This window comes from Choristoneura fumiferana, chromosome 18 (assembly GCF_025370935.1).
Source record: "Choristoneura fumiferana chromosome 18, NRCan_CFum_1, whole genome shotgun sequence".
NCBI classification, from domain to species: domain Eukaryota; kingdom Metazoa; phylum Arthropoda; class Insecta; order Lepidoptera; family Tortricidae; genus Choristoneura; species Choristoneura fumiferana.
Window position 1 is genome coordinate 14,137,709 of NC_133489.1, and position 20,530 is coordinate 14,158,238.

At 35.7% G+C, this 20,530-nt stretch overlaps 1 protein-coding gene across 8 annotated transcripts in view; it reads left to right on the plus strand.

The window, feature by feature from the left end:
* Positions 1-20,530, plus strand: part of LOC141437611 (agrin-like) — a 202,485-nt gene that overhangs the window by 171,387 nt on the left and 10,568 nt on the right. For 7 of the 8 annotated variants that reach the window (XR_012452400.1, XM_074101053.1, XM_074101054.1 and 4 more), the window contains 9 exons: positions 3,673-3,776; positions 7,149-7,263; positions 11,988-12,227; positions 12,455-12,760; positions 12,880-13,032; positions 16,034-16,312; positions 16,680-16,826; positions 17,969-18,102; positions 19,981-20,275. Coding sequence is in view for 7 of the 8 variants with exons in the window: in XM_074101053.1 (XP_073957154.1) it covers positions 3,673-3,776; positions 7,149-7,263; positions 11,988-12,227; positions 12,455-12,760; positions 12,880-13,032; positions 16,034-16,312; positions 16,680-16,826; positions 17,969-18,102; positions 19,981-20,275 (1,773 nt within the window). In the remaining variant the exon portion in view is untranslated. The remainder of the gene's footprint in view (positions 1-3,672; positions 3,777-7,148; positions 7,264-11,987; positions 12,228-12,454; positions 12,761-12,879; positions 13,033-16,033; positions 16,313-16,679; positions 16,827-17,968; positions 18,103-19,980; positions 20,276-20,530) is intronic. The other variant, XM_074101056.1, reaches the window with a different exon arrangement.

A 20,530-nucleotide genomic window follows, 5' to 3' on the forward strand; every position in this document is an offset into this window, starting at 1 on the left:
TTAGCCGACGCTTGTACGTCGCACGGCAGTCTGTTATACCACATTGACGCCAGTCTGCGTCAGAGACCACAGCACGTATGGCAGCAGCGAGTGCAAGATGGGGATGCTATGCGTGCCAAGAACCGAAGAAGTATATTACTCGTCATCTTGTAAAGGCTACAAGAATGAATGTACCTACTAACAAAACTACGGATTTAATCTGCAATAAATAATAGTAGATTGTTCAACAAGGGACTAAAACAATCTCGCTCTGCTCGGGTAGCTAAACATCTCGTGTCATTATGGTTGTTTAGTCTCGCGTTAAACACTCTCTACTTGTCACTCTGAATGCGAGGATCAAAAACAATGTTCTGTTCAAAATTTCAATATTAGGTACTTTTTAAAAACAAACGATCGACTAATGGACAGGTCATTTGTTCAAAATTCAAATAGCAAAAAAAATTGGTTGCGCGGTTTTTTCTTTTCTTTATTGTTTATGAAGTGACACTTTAAGAGCGTTTATACCTGCTGAGCTGGCAACGTTGCATTTTTTTCTTTAGTTTTTCTAGATTTTTCCATAAAAATTGAATGAAAATTTAAAATGTTGTCTCATAGATCACTTCTTAATATACTTATAAGTTAATGTGTCTACTCCAATAATTATTCGTTATAGACTTTTATTTTGCTTAAAAACCGTTTATAAACACTAGTTCGTTTTTAAAGAAATAAAAGTCTATCACGAATAATTATTATTTATTATTTTGTCTAAAAACCGTTTATAAACATTAATTCGTTTTTAAAGAATATAAAAGTCTATCACGAATAATTATTATTTATTATTTTGTCTAAAAACCGTTTATAAACATTAATTCGTTTTTAAAGAATATAAAAGTCTATCACGAATAATTATTGGAGTAGGCACATTAACTTATATATTAAGAAGTGCTCTATCAGACAACACTGTATTTTCATTACATTTTTATGGCATAATCGAGAAAAACTAACAAATAAGCAACATTGCCAGCTCAGCAGGAATAATCGCTCTTAAATGCTTGCATATTTAGCCAACAGTTTCAAAATTTAAAACTATTTTAAAACTAATTGGACTATGCATAATTAATAGAATTAATAATAAATTGTAATTGAATAGATTCACATTGGTAACCACGCATTAATTGTGTTTCACGAAATTAAATCGTGTTTTTATTTTTAATATTTTTGCACAGTTGTCATTTTTAGGTTATTTCCACGCCCTAAAAATCCTCCATTCTCAAACACCGTGTTGGCTGTTTAGGGGTTTCCAACGTAAATTAAAAAAAAAAAACGTTAATCCCTAGAGAATAAAAAAGAGCTTTAGTCCCGATATGCAGAGACTAAAGTAACATTTTATGAGCATGAGAAGTCAAAAAAAATATTATTATTATATTAGAAGGATTGGTTTTTCTCAGCTCTAGGCTGATATTAATTACATTTACGGGTTATCCACCAAGTAATTGTAGCAAAAGTTGTAGAATAAATATTTTAATATATATTATTATTGTTATTATATTATAAGTAAAAATAATAATAATAATAAAATCGTTTATTGCCACTGAAAATAAGACAGGTTACAAAATAAAAAACACATAAGCAGGTGGCAAGTACTTACCTAGTTGTGAAACCTAGTTGTCAAATTTATTCGGTATATGTATTATACCACTAGCTTTGACTTGAATTGACTTTTAGTTAAATTTTATACTTTCAGGCCCAATATTTCACAAGTGGATCTGTTTAAAAAACCTTCGAATAGTGACTGCTATCAAGGCCGTGGCTTATTTGCTCTTCTGTGCAGCATTATGTCTAGAGAACAATTCATGAAAAAACATACCTCAATGAAACCGACTTCGATGTATGACGCTCGCTAAAGTCCGTAAAGCCGCAATAGTCCGCACCGCCACTTCACTAGCTAGTTTTTAGGCGTATAAAGTTTGTTATTATTTACACACAAAACTATTTACAATGTCTAGAATCACAATTACTATTTATTTTACAAAACCGAGCACAACCGCAATAATATATATCCGCCGAGAGTTTTTTTTGAAGTCTGGCTGACTGCCGCCTTTTTTTACGATCGAAGGCGCGCGGCAAAGGACTTGCGCCAATCAGCCACCGATAGCAAAGAGGATGCAAATCAAAAAAATGTTCGCCATCCAAAATACTTGCACAGGATCTTTTAAATTAAAAAAAAAATACTCTACACAGACAACTGGTCAGACGGACGTAGAGAAACTATAAGGGGTTCCTAATAGGTTTTATTAATTCGTCAACCTTTATTCGAGTCACGTAGCCGCACCGGTAATGCGGAGGTAAATCTTAATACACGAGGGATATTAAAAATTCCCTCCGGGGAGAAATTGTCCAACTTCTAATTTCCCGCGATGAAAATCTTTCCCTCTTACAAAATCGTCAATCAAAAGGCACCCGAGATTCCTTTGTCGTAAGCCACTTTTACATGAAAATGTTGTTTCAATATTTCGTATTCTTTATGATACTTGCAGGACGTAAGTAGATTATAAGTAGTAATTGAAAAGGATCTTATCGTGATCTTCAAATTATTGAATTTACCTTGGAAGATACTTATTTGTGATTAAAATAAATGAATTTGTTTCAACAACAGACGTAGTTTGTTACATTGCGTTTAGTTTTGTGGCAGCCGTAGCTCAGTACATGAACACAAAATCTGCAAAAACCAAGTCATAATTATACATGTTTATTTATAGTTTGCCTGCAGCTACTTTTTTATTTTTAAGTATTCTAGAAATATGCAAATAATAATATTATCCTTTAAGGGCTAAGTTCGCCTTTGTTCATTTTATTATCTTGTTATCTGTTAATTCCATGTGTTTTTATGTACACTAAAGAGTTTAAAATACTATACAATTTTGATAAGTGATAGATATATGATGGAAATATGATATGATTCTGATTCTCTGCGTTCATTAAGCAATGCACGTTTTCTCTGACGCATAAAAGCACCGGTCATTTATTCTGTTTACTGAGAGACTGTAATTAATTGCGCAGAATCTATCGCCTACATAACGAGCTGAAATGTCAATTAAACGGATTAAAACCGCTCCAATGATAAATTGAACCCGACATGGATTGATGAATGCCGACTAAGAATTAATTTTATTATTTCAAAGGAACGGAATATTGCTTATTGAAACAATATTTCGAAGGGCACGAAAGAAAAGAACTGGAATTGCGTTGCCATACGTAAATACTTTTATTCTTTTATTAGAAAAAGGTCTCTTACATGAAATCAGATTCTTCAAAGTTTCGAAATTTTGAAGTGGTGAATTAATATTTTAAAGAACATTTTCTTTACTTGTATAGGTACTTTTATTTTGCAAATTGAAATAAATATTACCTCTTTTTTTGTAAAAAAAAAACTATTCAATTTTCACTCGCAATATTTAATCAAGCTTAATATTCCTTCATACAAATTCTATTTGATTTATTCCTCACGACAAAAGCGAGAATACTTTTGAACGCAACTAACAGACTCAGTCAAGCGTATTTAAATAAGAGACTCAATTCCATGTATCAAAAATAAGCGTTTAAATGACTACAGAAAAGTCACAGCATGAATATTATATTTACTATATAAGCATTGTTTACTAGTTCAATTACAATTTTCAATAATTTGTTCAGAGTCTTGTGCTGACATCGTGTGCCAGGGCGGCGGAGACTGCGCCGTGAGTGCCGACACCGGTCGTCCCCAATGTCAATGCAACCACAATTGCACGAACACACAGGTATTTTTTTTTTTATTCGACTGGATGGCAAACGAGCAAGTGGGTCTCCTGATGGATAGAGATCACCACCGCCCATAAACATCTGCAACACCAGAGGTACTGCAGATGCGCTGCCAACCTAGAGGCCTAAGATGGGATACCTCAAGTGCCAGTAATTTCACCGGCTGTCTTACTCTCCACGCCGAAACACAACAGTGCAAGCACTGTTGCTTCACGGCAGGATTAGCGAGTAAGATGGTGGTAGCAATCCGGGCGGACCTTGCACAAGGTCCTACCACCTGCAAAATTAAATGTTAACTACTATTTTAATTTATATTTTTGACGGTGGCATGGGTTTCAAGTTACAGTTGCAGCTAGTCCACAGATTTGGGTACCTAGTTAACTTTTAAAAACTAGTTTACATACATACAATCTGTTGATTGGAAGTATCACAGTCCGCTTTTTTTTTTTTTTTTTTATTCAATTGGATGGCAAACGAGCAAGTGGGTCTCCTGATTGTAAGAGATCACCACCGCCCATAAACAACTGCAACACCAGGGGTATTGCAGTTGCGTTGCTTGTCAGATTTTAAAGAAACAGCGCAATTTATGACGGTTATGTCTTATAATACATTGTGCAAGGGGATTACTAACAAGAGTATATTAGAACGAGTCTTGAGTTTGTAATCCCCTTACGGCCTGTGATACACAAAATGATTTTCATCACATTGCGAGGAAAAAATGCAAATAATCAAATTATTTTGTGTCTAAACACTTCACAGCTCGGCAAAATAAAGACGCTAAGAAAACAACTGAATAAAATAATGGCTACCCGCCAATACACGGGGCTACAACAAAATTCGAAAATCGAAGTTCGTATCATACCGTCCCTCTCCCTCTCGTATCCATACTAATATTATAAATGAGAAATAGTGTGTGTGTTTGTATGTTTGTCTGTCTTTCACGTCGAAACGGACTGACGTGATTTTTGGCATAGAGATAGTTTTGGGCCAGAGAGTGACATAGGCTACTTTTTATCCCGGAAAATGCACAGTTCCCGAGAGAACAGAGGGAGCCAGCGCGCGATAACCGAACTCGGTTAAAGTTAAATCATATTTGCCTCAGCAAATCGATACAAACTTCTTTTTTCAAATTGCGTAGTAGCCCCCTTGATTGTTACTTTTTTCGAGTCTTCGACCTTAAATAGTGCTAAGTTAATTATTCCAACATGCTAAAAAAATATTTACTAAAATTATTGAAAAAAAATGATATAACTTAAATTTAAAATATAAAAATAACGAAGTTTCATGATGCGTGGAAATTTTTTATGGTGTAAAATTCGGTTATAGCTAAGTTTTAAGGACGTAAATAAAACTCTTTAGTCTGAAATGGCGTACCTACTTACTTTTTAAAACTAAAGTTATAATTCCCTTGAGAAATAAAACTATATTTAAATCCATAACTCCCTCCGGGAACAATGAGGGCTATCGTTTTTTGTCTTTCTAGATGGCGCCACTGTTGCGTGAGGTTTTTAAGAGTTGCTTTCAAAGTCTTTTATTACCGGAGTGAAAACAAAGTTTTGATTACAATCATTTTAATACACCTTAAAACCTATACCATAAAAATATCGAGCAACCACAGTATTGCGTAGTCCCTCTTTGTTCGGAAAAAAGGGAGGACAAAAGTTTTCGATGTGTCAGTCATTGCCCCGGAATATGATGACACTCTTTCCAGGCCCGGATAATGCCGACATGGAAATACCAACCCTGTTTTTTCTGTACTCACCCATAGAAACTGACTTGAGCTTGGCATTTCGGAGACCTCACGCTACACTAGCGCCTCTAGCGGCGAATTCATACGCGATAGCCCTCATTGAAGCCAATGTCCTTTAGTATACAGGCATAGAATAACATCATTGACGAACAAGTGTGATGAAAAGTATATACTTAATTTAAACGATAACAATTATAAGTCTTCGGGATAAAAACTATTCCGTACCTGTCACTTTTCCAGGGAATTGTTATATCCCTGAAACCTGCAAATACACCTAAAAACTGTTCAGCAGAAGGATAATAAGCACGCTGAAAGTGGTATGCGTAAACTTAAACAAGACATACAGACTTACATTCTTTCGCAATTATAATGAGTATTAGTGAGATTAACTTTGCTATTTTCCATATAATAATTTAAATACAATAAAAAACTTTTCCTATTTTGTTAAAAACATAAACGTCTTCCTATAAAATACCTAAAGAGGCAGAGGTAAAAAACATTCTGCAAGAAACGGAACGTTTATAATATTGCTGACTCAAGAAATATTCTGTACATTATTTATAGCTATTAATCGCCAGTTTGGATCAAAATGTGATGACCTTTAATCATATACAAATAGTTAACTTTTCACAACTAAAGCACTGCACCAAATTGATGAAATTTGGAATTGAAAAAAGCTTGCGCTTTTTAGCAGACACCACGAGTAGAATATTTTTAAACAGGGAATGAGAGCGGATGAGTCCACAAAACTCAGTTAAGTACTTATTAAATTATGTATAAATATAAATCGAATTAATATTATGTATAATATTGTATTATTTCGTAAGTACATTACGTATTAATCTACTTACAAAGTAAACAAAATGATGACTTCATCTTATTACTTCTTTTATTCATCATCATCATCATCATCATCATTATTACGACTTCACAAAAGATGTTTAGAACCTCTTCATATGTGACCTTCTAGAGTCCAATGTTATCCTGAATCATGAAATTGGGCAAGTAAAGGAAAAAAATCCGAAAACCACAAAAAAAATTTTTTTTGACTCAATTTGATATCATTCGTAAGCGATGGTTTATTTCGAATCTCTCTGCTTAGTTCAAGGTGTCACAGTGGTACACGCGTGGACTACGGTGCACGAGGCCCCGTGTTCCAATCCTAGAATAGTAATATTTATGTTTTGTTTTTGATTATTTTTGTTTTTCCATTGTGTTAAAAATATTTAATTTTTCTATTTTAGAGGAAAAACAATCGGATAAAACGGGAAAAATCCTCAAGACTCCATCAACGATCTATTTACATACAAATTTGTACGGAACCCTAGGTGCGCGAGTCCCACTCGCACCTGACCTGTTCATTTATTTATTCTCTATTTGCTCACTACTTATTAATAGTTCAATCAATTCGTATTTTATTTAAATTTTTAGGTGTATTACTATGTACTTACTTAAATCTTTAAAAAAAATGTATATTTTTTCTAAAAATTTCAACATTATGAAAAAAGGAAGCAAAAATCGTGCGCGCCATATCAAAAATATATTTAGACTTTATATAATTTTCTCAAAAATAAATATTGAGTAAGAAATTTGAATAATAATGTTTGTATTGTCCCAACAGGATACTGGAGTGGTGTGCGGAACCGATGGTCAAACCTATTCGTCACAATGCGAGCTGGATTCAACGGCGTGTCGCGAACAGACCAACTTGCGGGTTGCGTACAGAGGAGATTGCGGTAAGCGTACACTCGTTAATTAATAGAAATACAGGCTCTTATTAATAGCTGTATTCTTAAAGTGCTTATTTTATTTCTCATGCCAAATCCAAAATATTAACTAGTACAATATTGTGGCATTTCTTGGTAACTTTCAGATGCCTTGTGATAGCCATGTTAAAGTCATCTAAGCTGTTTATTAATCTCAGTCTAAAACATAACTGTAATCCTTACTTTGTATTGTTGGGATTCAGGTACCTTCTTCGAGACAGAATTAACTTAAAACAAAACTTTTTAAATTCCCTTACTCTTTGTTTTGAACTGCCAAATCAAAGATCAATACTTTAGCAACTCTAGATCCACTTTCTGACTTGACAACTTATTCAAGGTTCAAAACAAAAGGGCCGCCCGATCCCTTTGAAATCATTATCGGCTGACAACCTATCCGACAATATTTACGTGAATCGCTTCCGGTGAAAACTCTTATTGTTTTTGACAGTTTATTAGCGTTATCGTTAGCTAGATACCAAATAAATAATAGTTAATTATCAAGTAGATAACTACTTCTCTTCTTCTGCGCTTTATACAATTTGTTAACGTAAGCTGATATTGCGAAATACTACTTCATACAGCGTGTATTGTTGATATAGCCACAAACTGTAACCGGACCAGACGTAGATTTAAGTGCTACCTATGAACCGACATTAAAACAAACTGTAAATTTACGGGATTAATTTTTGAATTTTTTCGATTAGCAGCAATGTAATGATTACGTACCAATAAATGCTTCAATAATTTTAAAAGACAGACCCAAGCCCTCCTATACTTATACATACAATTCACAAGGCCAACTCTATTGTGCACCCTGCGATAGAGTTTTCAAGACTATGTTCGGTCTAGCGAGCCATATTAGAGCGCACGCTAGAAAATAAGTGTATTTCTTTGTTATTATAAGTGTTTTTGCAAAATTTTATACAATGAATATATTTAGTCAGGGTCGCCGTCATCGAAACCGATGTGGAGGAGTATATATATAATTTAATACGAGAAAGAAGCGTTCTGTGACAGCTGTCACGTTAACATGTGTGACGTTCTCAATAAAAACAAAGTATAGTATCACGTAGTGATATATTGCGTGCTAATTTATTTTATAAGAAAAATAATAAGTCGCAATTTTTTACTTAAACATAATAAAGTGTGTTTATTTATTAGGGCCTGTACTAACTACCGTTATAGTTTGTAGTTGTATCAAAAATACACGCTCTATAATAAAGAAAAATAGATTTTTCTTCAGGCCAAGCTTCATTCTTTTGATAAAAAAAAAAATAAATTCGCATTCCCTTTGTAACAAATAACCAGAGATCGGAATTTTCACGAAATTTTTGATCTGTCATAGTGACTCTCACTTATTGACTCTACCTAAATGATATCGATAAAGATTATTATCGTAAAATAATAATCTTAATATATTTTATAAAGACACTAATGGAACACTTATTAGCGCTACAACAGACTTTAAATATGAAATTGAGTTATTAAATTAGAAATTGTTAACTATTCATTGTTTCCATTGCATAATCCATATTTGTCTATTTCACATTTTCGACTGCTCAAAAGTTAATTGGAAGGGATCGTTCTTTTAAAGATATAACCGTCTATTGTTGACCTCTACTTTTAATCTTTTTGAACATGTTGTGTATCGATATATCGATATTGAATATCGGAAGTCGATAAGTGAGAAGTCACTGTGGCAGGTCAAAAATGCCGCAAAAATTCCGAGCTCTGCAAATAACTATCAAACAGAAAATATTATATAGGATAGGATCAGTAGATTTCAATAAAAACAATTATGGTTTAAAATGTTACCTAACTAATAAATTGCTGAGGCATAAATATATACTGCCAAAAAGGGTTCAAGTAGCTAATTTTGACCTTTTTAACGAGCCTCTTCTCCCTGGAATGCCGGTTTAACACAAGATTTTTTCTAATCTCAATGGGCACTTTTTAAAAGATCCCTCCTCCCTACCGTTAATCACGTTATCGGGAAAACCTATTTAGATTTTTCCGGTTAGAAGTAAACAGGAAAACACGAGGCCCAAAGGATGTCGATTGTTGTTTTAAGAAAGCAAGGTAATTAACTAAAATTGCACGAGTTAATTACGTCTTTTTGACTTAATTATTTTATTATACCTACACTTTGTAACGGAATTTAGTCTGAGTTCATAAACTACATTAGTACATTAAATTTAGTCGTAATATTTTAAGTTTAACACAAAATTTAGCAACCACATTATTAACTTGCTACTTTTATATTATAATATTTGTTTATAAGCAAGCCACATTAAACATCCACAATTAGATAAGTCTAATCACACGGGACCACAAACATGCTAATTAGGGATATTGCAAGTAATTTCTTAGAAAAAGATCTATCCTCTTTTAGGATATTACGCCATTAACTTCTAATTGTTTTACAACACGAAATGTTGCGAAGAAATTGAAAGTAGCGTTGGAACTTGGCAAATTAATTAACGCCCGTGTTTATCTTCTTCAAATATCATTATTATGAAAGTTTGAACGATTACGGTTAATGTAATTCAAATGTTGATGAACTCGTACATTCTGTTACATACATATAAATAAATACTTATGCTTAACCAAAGCAATCTTAGGATCATAAAATTAAACAATGCAACAACGTTAAGTTTCTTCCAAATTTAGAGCTATTAGGTGAACGATACCAAGCATGAAAATAATAAAAGATACATTGTTTAATTTCTGAAGCAGATTTTTAGTTAATCTCTTAACCGCCACAGTCATCCAGTCATGACAGCCAATCGAATGCCTCACGCGCCACGGTCATCTATATCTACATGACCAACATTCAATTCGAAATTAATCCTTCTGCAATGGAATTGAAAGTGAAGTTGATTTGTCACTCGTTTTCTTTGGCGTACAGAGCTCGTCACTTCATTCGTAGTGTGGCCAAGAGGAACTGATTAATTTTGTAGCTCAAAATCATACACAATTACTTCGCTTGGTCGTATTGTACTAGAGGGATTAAAGATCGATACCGGATTAAAGTGTTCCGTCGTTGGTGTATGGCCGAAATGAAGCCAACTTAACGAAATCGCCTCATGTGACGCGAGTACGAGCTACTCAGGTACACTTCGAGTTTGTGGTGGAGCTGACACTATGTACATGTTCGTATGTACTTATGTAGGCTAACCTAGAACTTTAACCACATTTTAGCTAACTTGAGCACTACTTTCTCTAAAACACAGACTTGTTAAAAGTTTCATGTGTCCAATCTACCTTATAAGAACACGACTGTTATTATTTCAAGGAAGTAATTCCTAATATGTTCTGTATTCATAAGGAAGGAGTTTCTATTGTTGAAATTAAAATCATAGTAACAAAAGCATTGGAAATATGCGTCATGCAGGTTTTGTGAACTAAAATTATCATCATTCATCAGTAATACATCATATTTTATGTACTTACCATGTCTTTATTTAATTCCGTTAACTTCGGCAGACGGCTCAGTTCATTTATATGAACTATCTGATAATTAACTTTTTTGTCAAATTGGAAAAAAAAATCGAGAGTACGAGTACAAATCTTTTTTTCAGGCATATAATGAAGCGATAAGGCCGCCTATTGCTTACCTTAGAAAACCTTATGTATACCTGTGTTTTCTTTACTGCTTACTATGTGTTGGTGTGCAATAAAGAGTTATAGTCATTGTTAATACTTAAGGAAAATAAAAACACACACCAACAAATAAAACAAACACACAACAAAAAAGATACCAAAAAAGAAAAACTAAAAAACAAAAAAAAATAACTTCAAAAAAGTCCACAATGTCTAACTTTCTTTTGCTAAATATGTGTGAATTAAAAATGAAATAGTTATGGACTTTGAAAAAACATCATAAATTAAGGGCCTTTACGCTGTTTTACTGCTAATATTAACTCTTGGTTATCTTTTAAACAGTAAGAGTTAGGCCACTAGTGCCTTAGAGAAATTAACTTCATTTGATTTGTACCCTTAAAGTTAACGGAAATCGAAAATAACACAGTGTATAATAATTTGTTAATCGACATCAAACTAATACTATAAGTGCGTAATTATGTGTTATTTTCTGTTATTATCAGCAGTATAGAACAACAAAACCTACGCTACGCCTATTAATCTAATTACTGCGTAGTCGAACAGCCCACTTATATGACTTTTTTATATTCTTTCTTTTATTTCCTTTGCATGTTAAGTATGTTTAGGTAAAATCTGTTTCCGGAAATCTTCAGCACATTTTACTGATTATTTACATAAGAATAATATTACAGGATTATACTTATTTAAATTTGATTTTTGATCGGCCATAAATGTTTACGGATGGCATTTTGGGCACGGAATCCTAAAACTGGTTAATCAGGTGCTAATAGATGAATTTCGTTTATTATTTCAGCACAAGTATTTTAAACACACACACAAAAACACTATTATATGCCCCGTGCGTAGGAAAGTTCGATACATGGCTTACTGTGCGTGCAAACACTAACTAAAATAAGAAATGTTATTTTAAACTTTATTTAACTTGACATTAAATATGGAGAGCATAATGTAATTATTTATTGTTATAATTATTATTTATAATTTTTTGTGTGGCCAAGTTTTGGCGTATTCAACCTTTAGTGTGTCAAAATTTATTAGGCTGTGTGTGTTAGACCTTTCTTTTTCAACAGCCCTCTGTGAGAATGTGCAATGCTCCTTTGGCGCTCGCTGTGCGGCCGGCGAATGCATCTGCCCGAGTGACTGCACTGGCGCAGTTCGCGAGCCAGTCTGTGGCAGCAACATGCAGACCTATTACAATGAGTGTGAACTTCAAAAATCGGCTTGCCAATTATCTCCAGCTGCCACACTTCACGTCATCTTTTATGGAGACTGCAAGGACAGGCTTGCTGTTGTGCCTCCAATTGCAATGAGTACGTAATACATATTGTTTAAATAATTTGCATTTAACTACAACAATTGCTTTACTAACCAACTTAAATCTTCCTAAGACTGACGGGTGGGCGCAGTCAAAATATTTACCATGGACCGTCATCAACCCAGTTGTTAGCAGTAATTCCAATAAAGCGACCCATCCTCGATCAATTAACTAACTTTCCGCTTTATCGCTCGACTAACACGCAAATATTTGGGTGGGTAGCTACGACCGCGGTGACCACGACCGAGGCGGACGAAGGGTCGACGGATACCTCGGGCGCGACCGATCAGGGCGGCACGGCGGATCCGTCGGCCTGCCGCGACATCCGCTGCGACTTCGGTGCAAGTTGCGAACTCGGTGCAGACCAGTACCCGCGTTGCTCCTGCCTCTTCGAGTGTCCTCGAGACGACGAGTATTTCCCCGTCTGCGCTTCGGACTTCAGACTTTATCCTAGTTTGTGCGCGATGCGGAAAGAGGGCTGCCAAAAACAACTCGAACTTAGACTGCGGCCGTTAGATTTGTGCAAAGGTTAGTGTGTTGCATGCTTTTATTAACACGAGGCATTCGGGTGCACTAATATTTAATAACATCACTTCTGCTACCGAATTTCGTAAGTGTTTATTATAAAAAAAAACTCACATTTACAGGTATGGAAGTGCGGCCTTGTGGTAATAGTAAAGCTATGGTCGAGCCTACTACGGGACTTGAAATTGATTGCGGTAATGGACCTCATCGCCAAGACTGTCCAGCCGGCAGCTACTGCCACATTACCTTAACTGCAGCAAGATGTTGTCCTAAAAGTAAGATTCCAATTATACGCATATAATATTATGTACAGTGTTGCCCTCTAACAAATGTATCTACTTATATTTATAAAAAATGCAAAAAAAAACAAAAGGAAAAGGTAACAGATAAATAAATACAAACGAATCTTATGTAAACCAAACCCAAGTTTAACAAGCTTTTATTCGTTTATCGCGCGACCCAGGAAACTTTAACCTCGCAAGTCCTGACTTTTTACCATACCTAGTTCTATAGACCGTGCCAAGAGTTCTCAGTTTCCTTTGTGATTTTGGAAATTATTTCGATGAATTTAAATTTATCATTTCATTGGAAAAATTGCAGCTCACATTTGTAGTACATACATTCGGCAGTTATTCTAACAATTGATTTTTACTTTACAAAGTACACGAAGACTTGCGAGGATACAATTTGTCCGAAATAAAAATTATCCTATGTCCTTCTCAGGGTCCCAAACTACCAAGTACCATAAGCGAGGAAGTATAACAAGAAAAGAAACATACTTACTTTCACATTTTTAATATAAGTATTCGCAACAATTTAACCCCTCCTCAGTATTAGCACTGCACATTAAATATTTTTTTGAGAAATTTATCATAACATATCTTTTGTCCAAATTTTCTAAATTTGTGTCTCGCCTATTTTGTATATTCAGCCAAATAGGTATCGTTAGAGCAGAGTTGTAGTAGGTACGTTAAACAACATCTTATTTAAGGTAAAAACGGCGTTATTAAACTTTAAAGTTCACTTTTAGTCGTAATAAAAAAAATAAAAAAAAAATCAATATGAGCCAGTAAAATTTTACATTAAAAAAGGAAAACGTAATCTAAGCTACATTTCGTTATTTAATTTAGAAACCTTATAAAAGTGTTTTAATCCATACTATACTATATTACTATATATTACTATTATTACTATATTTACTATATTTTACTATATTAATATTATAAATGTGAAAGTAACTCTGTCTGTCTGTCTGTCTGTCTGTCTGTCTGTTACGCTTTCACGCAAAAACCGCTTAACCGATTTGGATGAAATTTGGTACAGAGATAGAATAGACCATGAGAAAGAACATAGGCTATCTTTTATTGCAAAAAAGAGGCTTTAAGGGGTTGAAATAGGGGGTGAAAGTTTATATGGTGGAAGTTCGTCGCTGTCGGAAATAAAACCATGAAACTTGGCATTTAGGCACTTAATAAGAAAGAAGTTGGTATGTGTTGAGCTTTTTGAAAATTCTACCTGTGAGGGGATGAAATAGGGGATGAAAGTTCATATGGAAGGTCGTCATTATCGAAGATAAATCGATATCGATGAATCTTTATTAAACTTGCCATTTCGGCACGTGGTTAAGAGGTAAATAGACATGGTTCGCGCGTTTTTTTAAATTCTTCCTGTGAGGGGGTGAAATAGGGGATGAAAGTTTATATGGCAGATCGTCAATGTCGAAGATAAATCGATGTTTCTTTATGAAACTTGGCATTCGGGCACGTGATAAGAGATAAATAGATATTTGTTCGCCCGTTTTTTAAAATTCTTCCTGTGTGGGGGTGAAATAGGGGATGAAAATTTATATATGTAAGATCGTCATTTTCGAAGATAAATCATTGTTTCTATGAAACTTGGCATTTGGGCACGTGATAAGAGATAAATAAATAAATTTTTGAGCATTTTTTTGAATTCTTCCTGTGTGGGGGTGAAATAGGGGTGAATGATTGTAGCTTTTGATTGCGTTAACATAGAAGTTCAATTTTTTCACAGCTTTCGGGACTATTGACCTGAGTTTAGGGTTTTAATTTCAACTCGATACATACCTACTCCGCACGTTTACGGGATAAAGGGTCTTGACTGACAGACGGACGGACGGACAGCAAAGTAATCCTATAAGGGTTTCATTTCGTTCGTTTTTTCTTTTGAGGTACGGAACCCTAAAAAACATTTGTTCCGCCTCTTTTCAAATTTCAACATTTTTCATACCTACCTACTTGAAAATATGGGGATGAAATTTCGTAAGGAATTCCAAACAAATGTATAAGCATATTTATCGGAAATATGTGTAGCTATGCTTACTAACAATGCCGTCTTAATTATAATCCTACCCTCCTAATCTACAATAAAGGACATAAGATGTCAAGAGCTCACTATGAAGAATTACTTAGTCCTTTTTTGTTGGTAGGGTAGAATACACGTCGTATTGCTAAAATGTTTTGTTTTACCATAGAATGGAATAGAATGGAAGAATGGAAGAACAAAAAAAAAGTAGTTTAGATATAAAGCAATGTATTAAAATAGTTTATTTTCAGTAAACCGTAGAAGTTTCTATGTGCTATTATTGGCAGAATAGGTACCCTAAATAAATTAAATTAGTACTTTCCAAAGTTACTATTCCACGCGGACGAAGTCGCGGGCAAAAGCTAGTTTAATATACTTTCATAATGTTATACAACTAAATGTCAAAAATCTTAGTTGATAAATAAAATTTAAGGAACTGAAAAAAAGTACGATAAAATTCGGGTTTTCACGTATTACGCTTTAGCTGGGTAAGTATAGTCGAGTTCATAAACTTGTGAGCAAAAATTTGATCAAAAATATCTGAAAACGCTTCTACGCCGTTAACAATATTCTTCGTGTTCAGCGTGTTCAGATATTTTCAAAATTTTGCTCACAAGTTTATAAACTCGACTGTACAACTTCTTTTTGATTACAAAATGTAGTTTCACACCCATAGGGATTCCAAATAACATACCCAAAATGCTTTACATTTTACATTTTCAGGGTTTTAGGTTAGATTTGACTGGCATATATATTGCTTTTCTGCATCTATGTCTGGTGATTTGTCAGGGTGAACATACTTACGGCCTCGGCGTTGCGGGTAAATAGAGTACAATCACGCTAGCTGTTACCGCTTTGAACCTTTGTCCCGGACTATACATTCTTGTATTTTATTTGTTGACACCGCAAACACGTACCAGTGATTTCAGTTATTTTCATGGCTTTATACAGACGACACGAAGCAGTACGAAGACAAGAAAGGGAATTGTTTGGAGATGGGGTACGGGTGTTGTTCGGACGGCGTGACGTCGGCGTCGGGGCCTAATGAGGAGGGGTGTCCGATTTCGAGCTCGACTTGCGGTTGCAACCGGCTGGGATCGGTGTCAGATCGATGCGACGAGAGCGGGCAGTGCGTGTGTCGGCCCGGCGTCGGTGGCCTCAAGTGCGACCGCTGCGAACCCGGCTACTGGGGGCTGCCGCGGATCGGCTCCGGACACACCGGCTGTATACGTACGTAAACCACAACAAATTAAATTTAACACCTTAGTCAAAGTTATTTCAGCCCCTGTGGCTTTTCGATTGTTCCATGAACATTGTTTTGGGTTACCACAAAATTCTATATTCCGATACTCAGAAAAATATATAAATGTAGCTAAACTTAACATAAGTATTCCCATAAATATTGATAATGATGTTACGATCATATCTCCAGCGAAACATTTACCTTATTGGTATTTAATTCTTAGCGTAACTTTTGCGAAATAATTAATTAACGACTCCAAACAACTGCCAAACTAAGTAACGAAATTTTATGAAAGTTACTTTTAATTAAGAGGAGTAAATTTTGTCTCGGTGGGTGAACTTAATCGTTTGTTAGCATGTGGGTGTTCGGCGTTCGGGTCGGTGCGGGAGGATTGCGAGCAGATGACGGGGAGGTGCGTGTGTCGCGCGGGAGTGCAGGGACAGAAGTGCACCGTGTGCGCAGACCATCGCCGCCGCTTGGGACCCAACGGGTGTGCGGACCGTGAGTTAACTGTAACAGTTAATTATATGAAAGAGAAATAAGAGCATGTAGATCCTTTTACTAATTGAATTTTAGGTAAGTTTTTGAATTTTTATCATTATTGTTTACTATTTTTTTAGTCTAATAAGTTCGTTGAGGTTCTTTCTAAAGCGATTCCTTATGTTTTGAAAATCTTTGTCAATGAACTACGTATAAACACTTTCAAAAGTCTCAGGTCAGCAAAGTAATATTTTTTACTTAGTATAGACCTCCACGAAGTAACGCCTGATTCAACAAATTAAATCTTTAACATGCTTGTAATTTTGGTCAAACTGATTTAAAATCTTGTTATCTTTGTCAGGATCGTTTTGAAAGTCAGCAAGGATAAAATTTATTATAATAGGGTGCATTTAGCTGTTCAGGACATCGCCGCTTGCCAGTCACGTGGTTGAACAATATAATCAACCATGTATTAATTTCACTGGATTTTATTTGTAAAACTAGCAGATACTGTAATTTGGGTCAGACTCGACGTCTTTTGTAATTATACGTTAAAGCCAGTTAGCGTCCAAAGCAGCTGTTAACAGCCACAATCTCAGTAGCTCGAGAAATACTATAAATGGTTTTGTCAGAAACTACAAAGCAACTCAATTATTCAGTAATTTGAATGCTGCTCATTGTAGTAACCAAAAGAGGTTTACCAGGCATATAATTCATAAATATACTGTTTCAGCGGTTAACAACTAGAGCTACAAGATACGTGTGATGCCAATATTTAAATAAGATTATTTTTTCGCTAAGGCAACACACAATATAATAAATTAGTAAAATAATCATGCATCAAGCTACATTACCTATCACACGTTTATGTTTAGGGACCTAAAACTCACCTAATATGTAGATGCATAACTTTGTCAAAAAACCAGATACGTTCTTTAAAAAACACTTTAAAATATTGAACTACTTGAATGTAGCATATTATTACAATCGGTATCTACTGCTGTTAACGTAGCAGCTAATATTACAACTTTGAGAATCTACAGCCGGACTAAATGTGTGTGTTTGAGACTAAAACGTGTTAAGTACCTATAAAACTCGACAAAGTCATATCACGTCAACTCATGATAGCGGTGTTTTAATGTTTTTCATGATGTTTGATACAGCTGAAAGCGGTGGTGTGGCCCAGTCGTGTTCAGAACTGTCGTGCTATTTCGGGGCTGTATGCACGGAGAGAACAGGCGGCGCGCTCTGCGAGTGCGCGGCTGCACCGTGCCCCGATAGCGACACTAATATGCTGGTAAGATATCCAGCCATCCCAGCCTATATACGTCCCACTGCTGGGCACAGGCCTCCTCTCAGAACAAGAGAAGCGAGGAAGGGAGGGAACGAGAAGCCGTGGTGGCCTAGTGGTTTGACCTATCGCCTCTCAAGCAGAAGGTCGTGGGTTCAAACCCCGGCTCGCACCTCTGAGTTTTTCGAAATTCATGTGCGGAATTACATTTGATATTTACCACGAGCTTTGCGGTGAAGGAAAACATCGTGAGGAAACCTGCACAAACCTACGAAGCAATTCAATGGTGCGTGTGAAGTTCCCAATCCGCACTGGGCCCGCGTGGGAACTATGGCCCAAGCCCTCTTGTTCTGGTAAGATATTAGGTATACCATTTTACTTCTTTATGCTAAATTGTCTTGCGTTTGACCACAATTACACCTGTTGATATGCGAAGATGGAGTCTAAGAGAACACGCTTGACTACTAAATGCTCGTTCACTCTATATTTGATGACAGTCAGATTCACTGAGCGCTCAGGTTTACTGGCAAAAATAAATAGATAGGGACTTATTTACAGTTTGGGTGTAACTTATCATTAGTGAAAAAGTCATTAACTATATGGTTTACTGTCAAAATACCACCAACGGAACTTATCATGCTAAAACACACGAGTAAATATATTAGTGAGTATAAATGGCAGCCCAGGAGGAAACGTAGAACCAAACATCCTGATGTAGCTAGACAGCCTGCGTATTGCCTTATGTGAAAGGAGTGACGGACAAGGTTGGTGCCGATTTAGGCAACATTGCCTTAATGCAATAATTGCCTAAAACGGCTTTGTCCAAAGTCGCGAGGTATATTAGGACACCCAAGGATGTCGTGCCCTTCCAAACACCGGGTGTTTATAAAGTTGATTGTAGTTGTGGTAGTTCCTATATCGGATAGACGAAAAGGACAATAGCTGAGAGGGTCAAGAAACATATGCAGCTGTTAAAAATTGCCAAGTGAATAAGTCAGCCATAGCCGAACATTTATTGGAGTTAGGACCAAACCACTGGATTGAGCTTCACAATCCCAAAATTCTCTCCGCGGAACCTCTTTTTTACCTACTCAAGTACTTATGGTGCGTGAAGCGGTTGAATTAAAATAGCTCAAAAATTTCAACCGGGACGATGGATATAAGGTTTCATCTTCGTGGAATTCTGTTACAAAAGTGTCGGCGTCGGGATGAATGTTCGGAGGGACGATCGGACGTTGTTAGTATTACCGTACCGTTGTTGTAAATTACCAAGTGCGGGTAGTTCGAGATACGAGTGCCGTTACTTGTTGTGATCAAGTGCGCGTTGCTAGGCAGACTTAACACCCACAATTCAGTCTGCTCGTAACCACGGCCACTGTAATGTGGTCGAAACGTCGAGGAAAATATTACTCGCGTGATAAGTCCCGTTTGTGGTATTTTGTCTATGAGTGAAAATCACGAAAGCTTAAAACGTTATTTATTGTTTACATTTGAGCTTACTTCTAAATGAAATATAATGATATTATATCAAGTAAAACATTTCGTTATTATGATGCACTATTACGACAAATATTGAGTTACTTGTTTGGCGGCCTTCCAGAGGGGCGGACAAATTTTACGGGTTGTGTCAGGTGCCAGCTAGTAAACGTGTACAATAAAGAAGTAAACGAATCGTGTTCAGCAACAAAACTTAACTGAAAGTTTAAACGTGCTTACAAATTTTATATAACTCAATTGCCACAACTATCGCCACACGGAAGCTTTTCTTTGAATATGTTGTGTACCTACCTGTATACAAAGAAGTTATTTTCCTAGTAACAAAATGCCAGTATTGTAGGTACGTTACGTAACTTAAAGTGAATTTAATACAAACTAAACCAACAGGTATGCGGGAGCGAAGGCAAGACCTATGAATCAGAGTGTCACCTGAAATTGCAAGCGTGTCGCACGCAAGAGGATATTGTAGTACAAGCGTTTGGTCCGTGCAAGTTGTCTGAAGTGGCTGGCACCGCGGGCCCGCCAAGGCCGTCCTCTCCGATACAGTTCACGCAACAAGACGACGGCGCTGCTTCAAAGTCCACCCGGCACTTGCTCAATCCAGACAAATACAAATACGATTGGTCGAGGAAAGAGACGCCCAGTGATTTCGAGGGCGCACTTTTGGGACAGAAGTTCAAAGGTGAGTGCTCTATCTAACTTGGTCGGTCGAAGTAGTAGACCCAGCAAACATTTTTTTTTAAGTCGATAAAATTTAAATTAATTAAATTCATCACGCTCACACATCACGTAATAAAAAAGTATTTTTTTAATCTTATAAAAATACAATTTGCAGATACATAGAAAAATTAATCGATCTTTGAACAATCATATTAAAATTTTGTTTGATTACATAATTTAACTAGTAAAATGAGTAAAATATTAAGTTAATTATAAA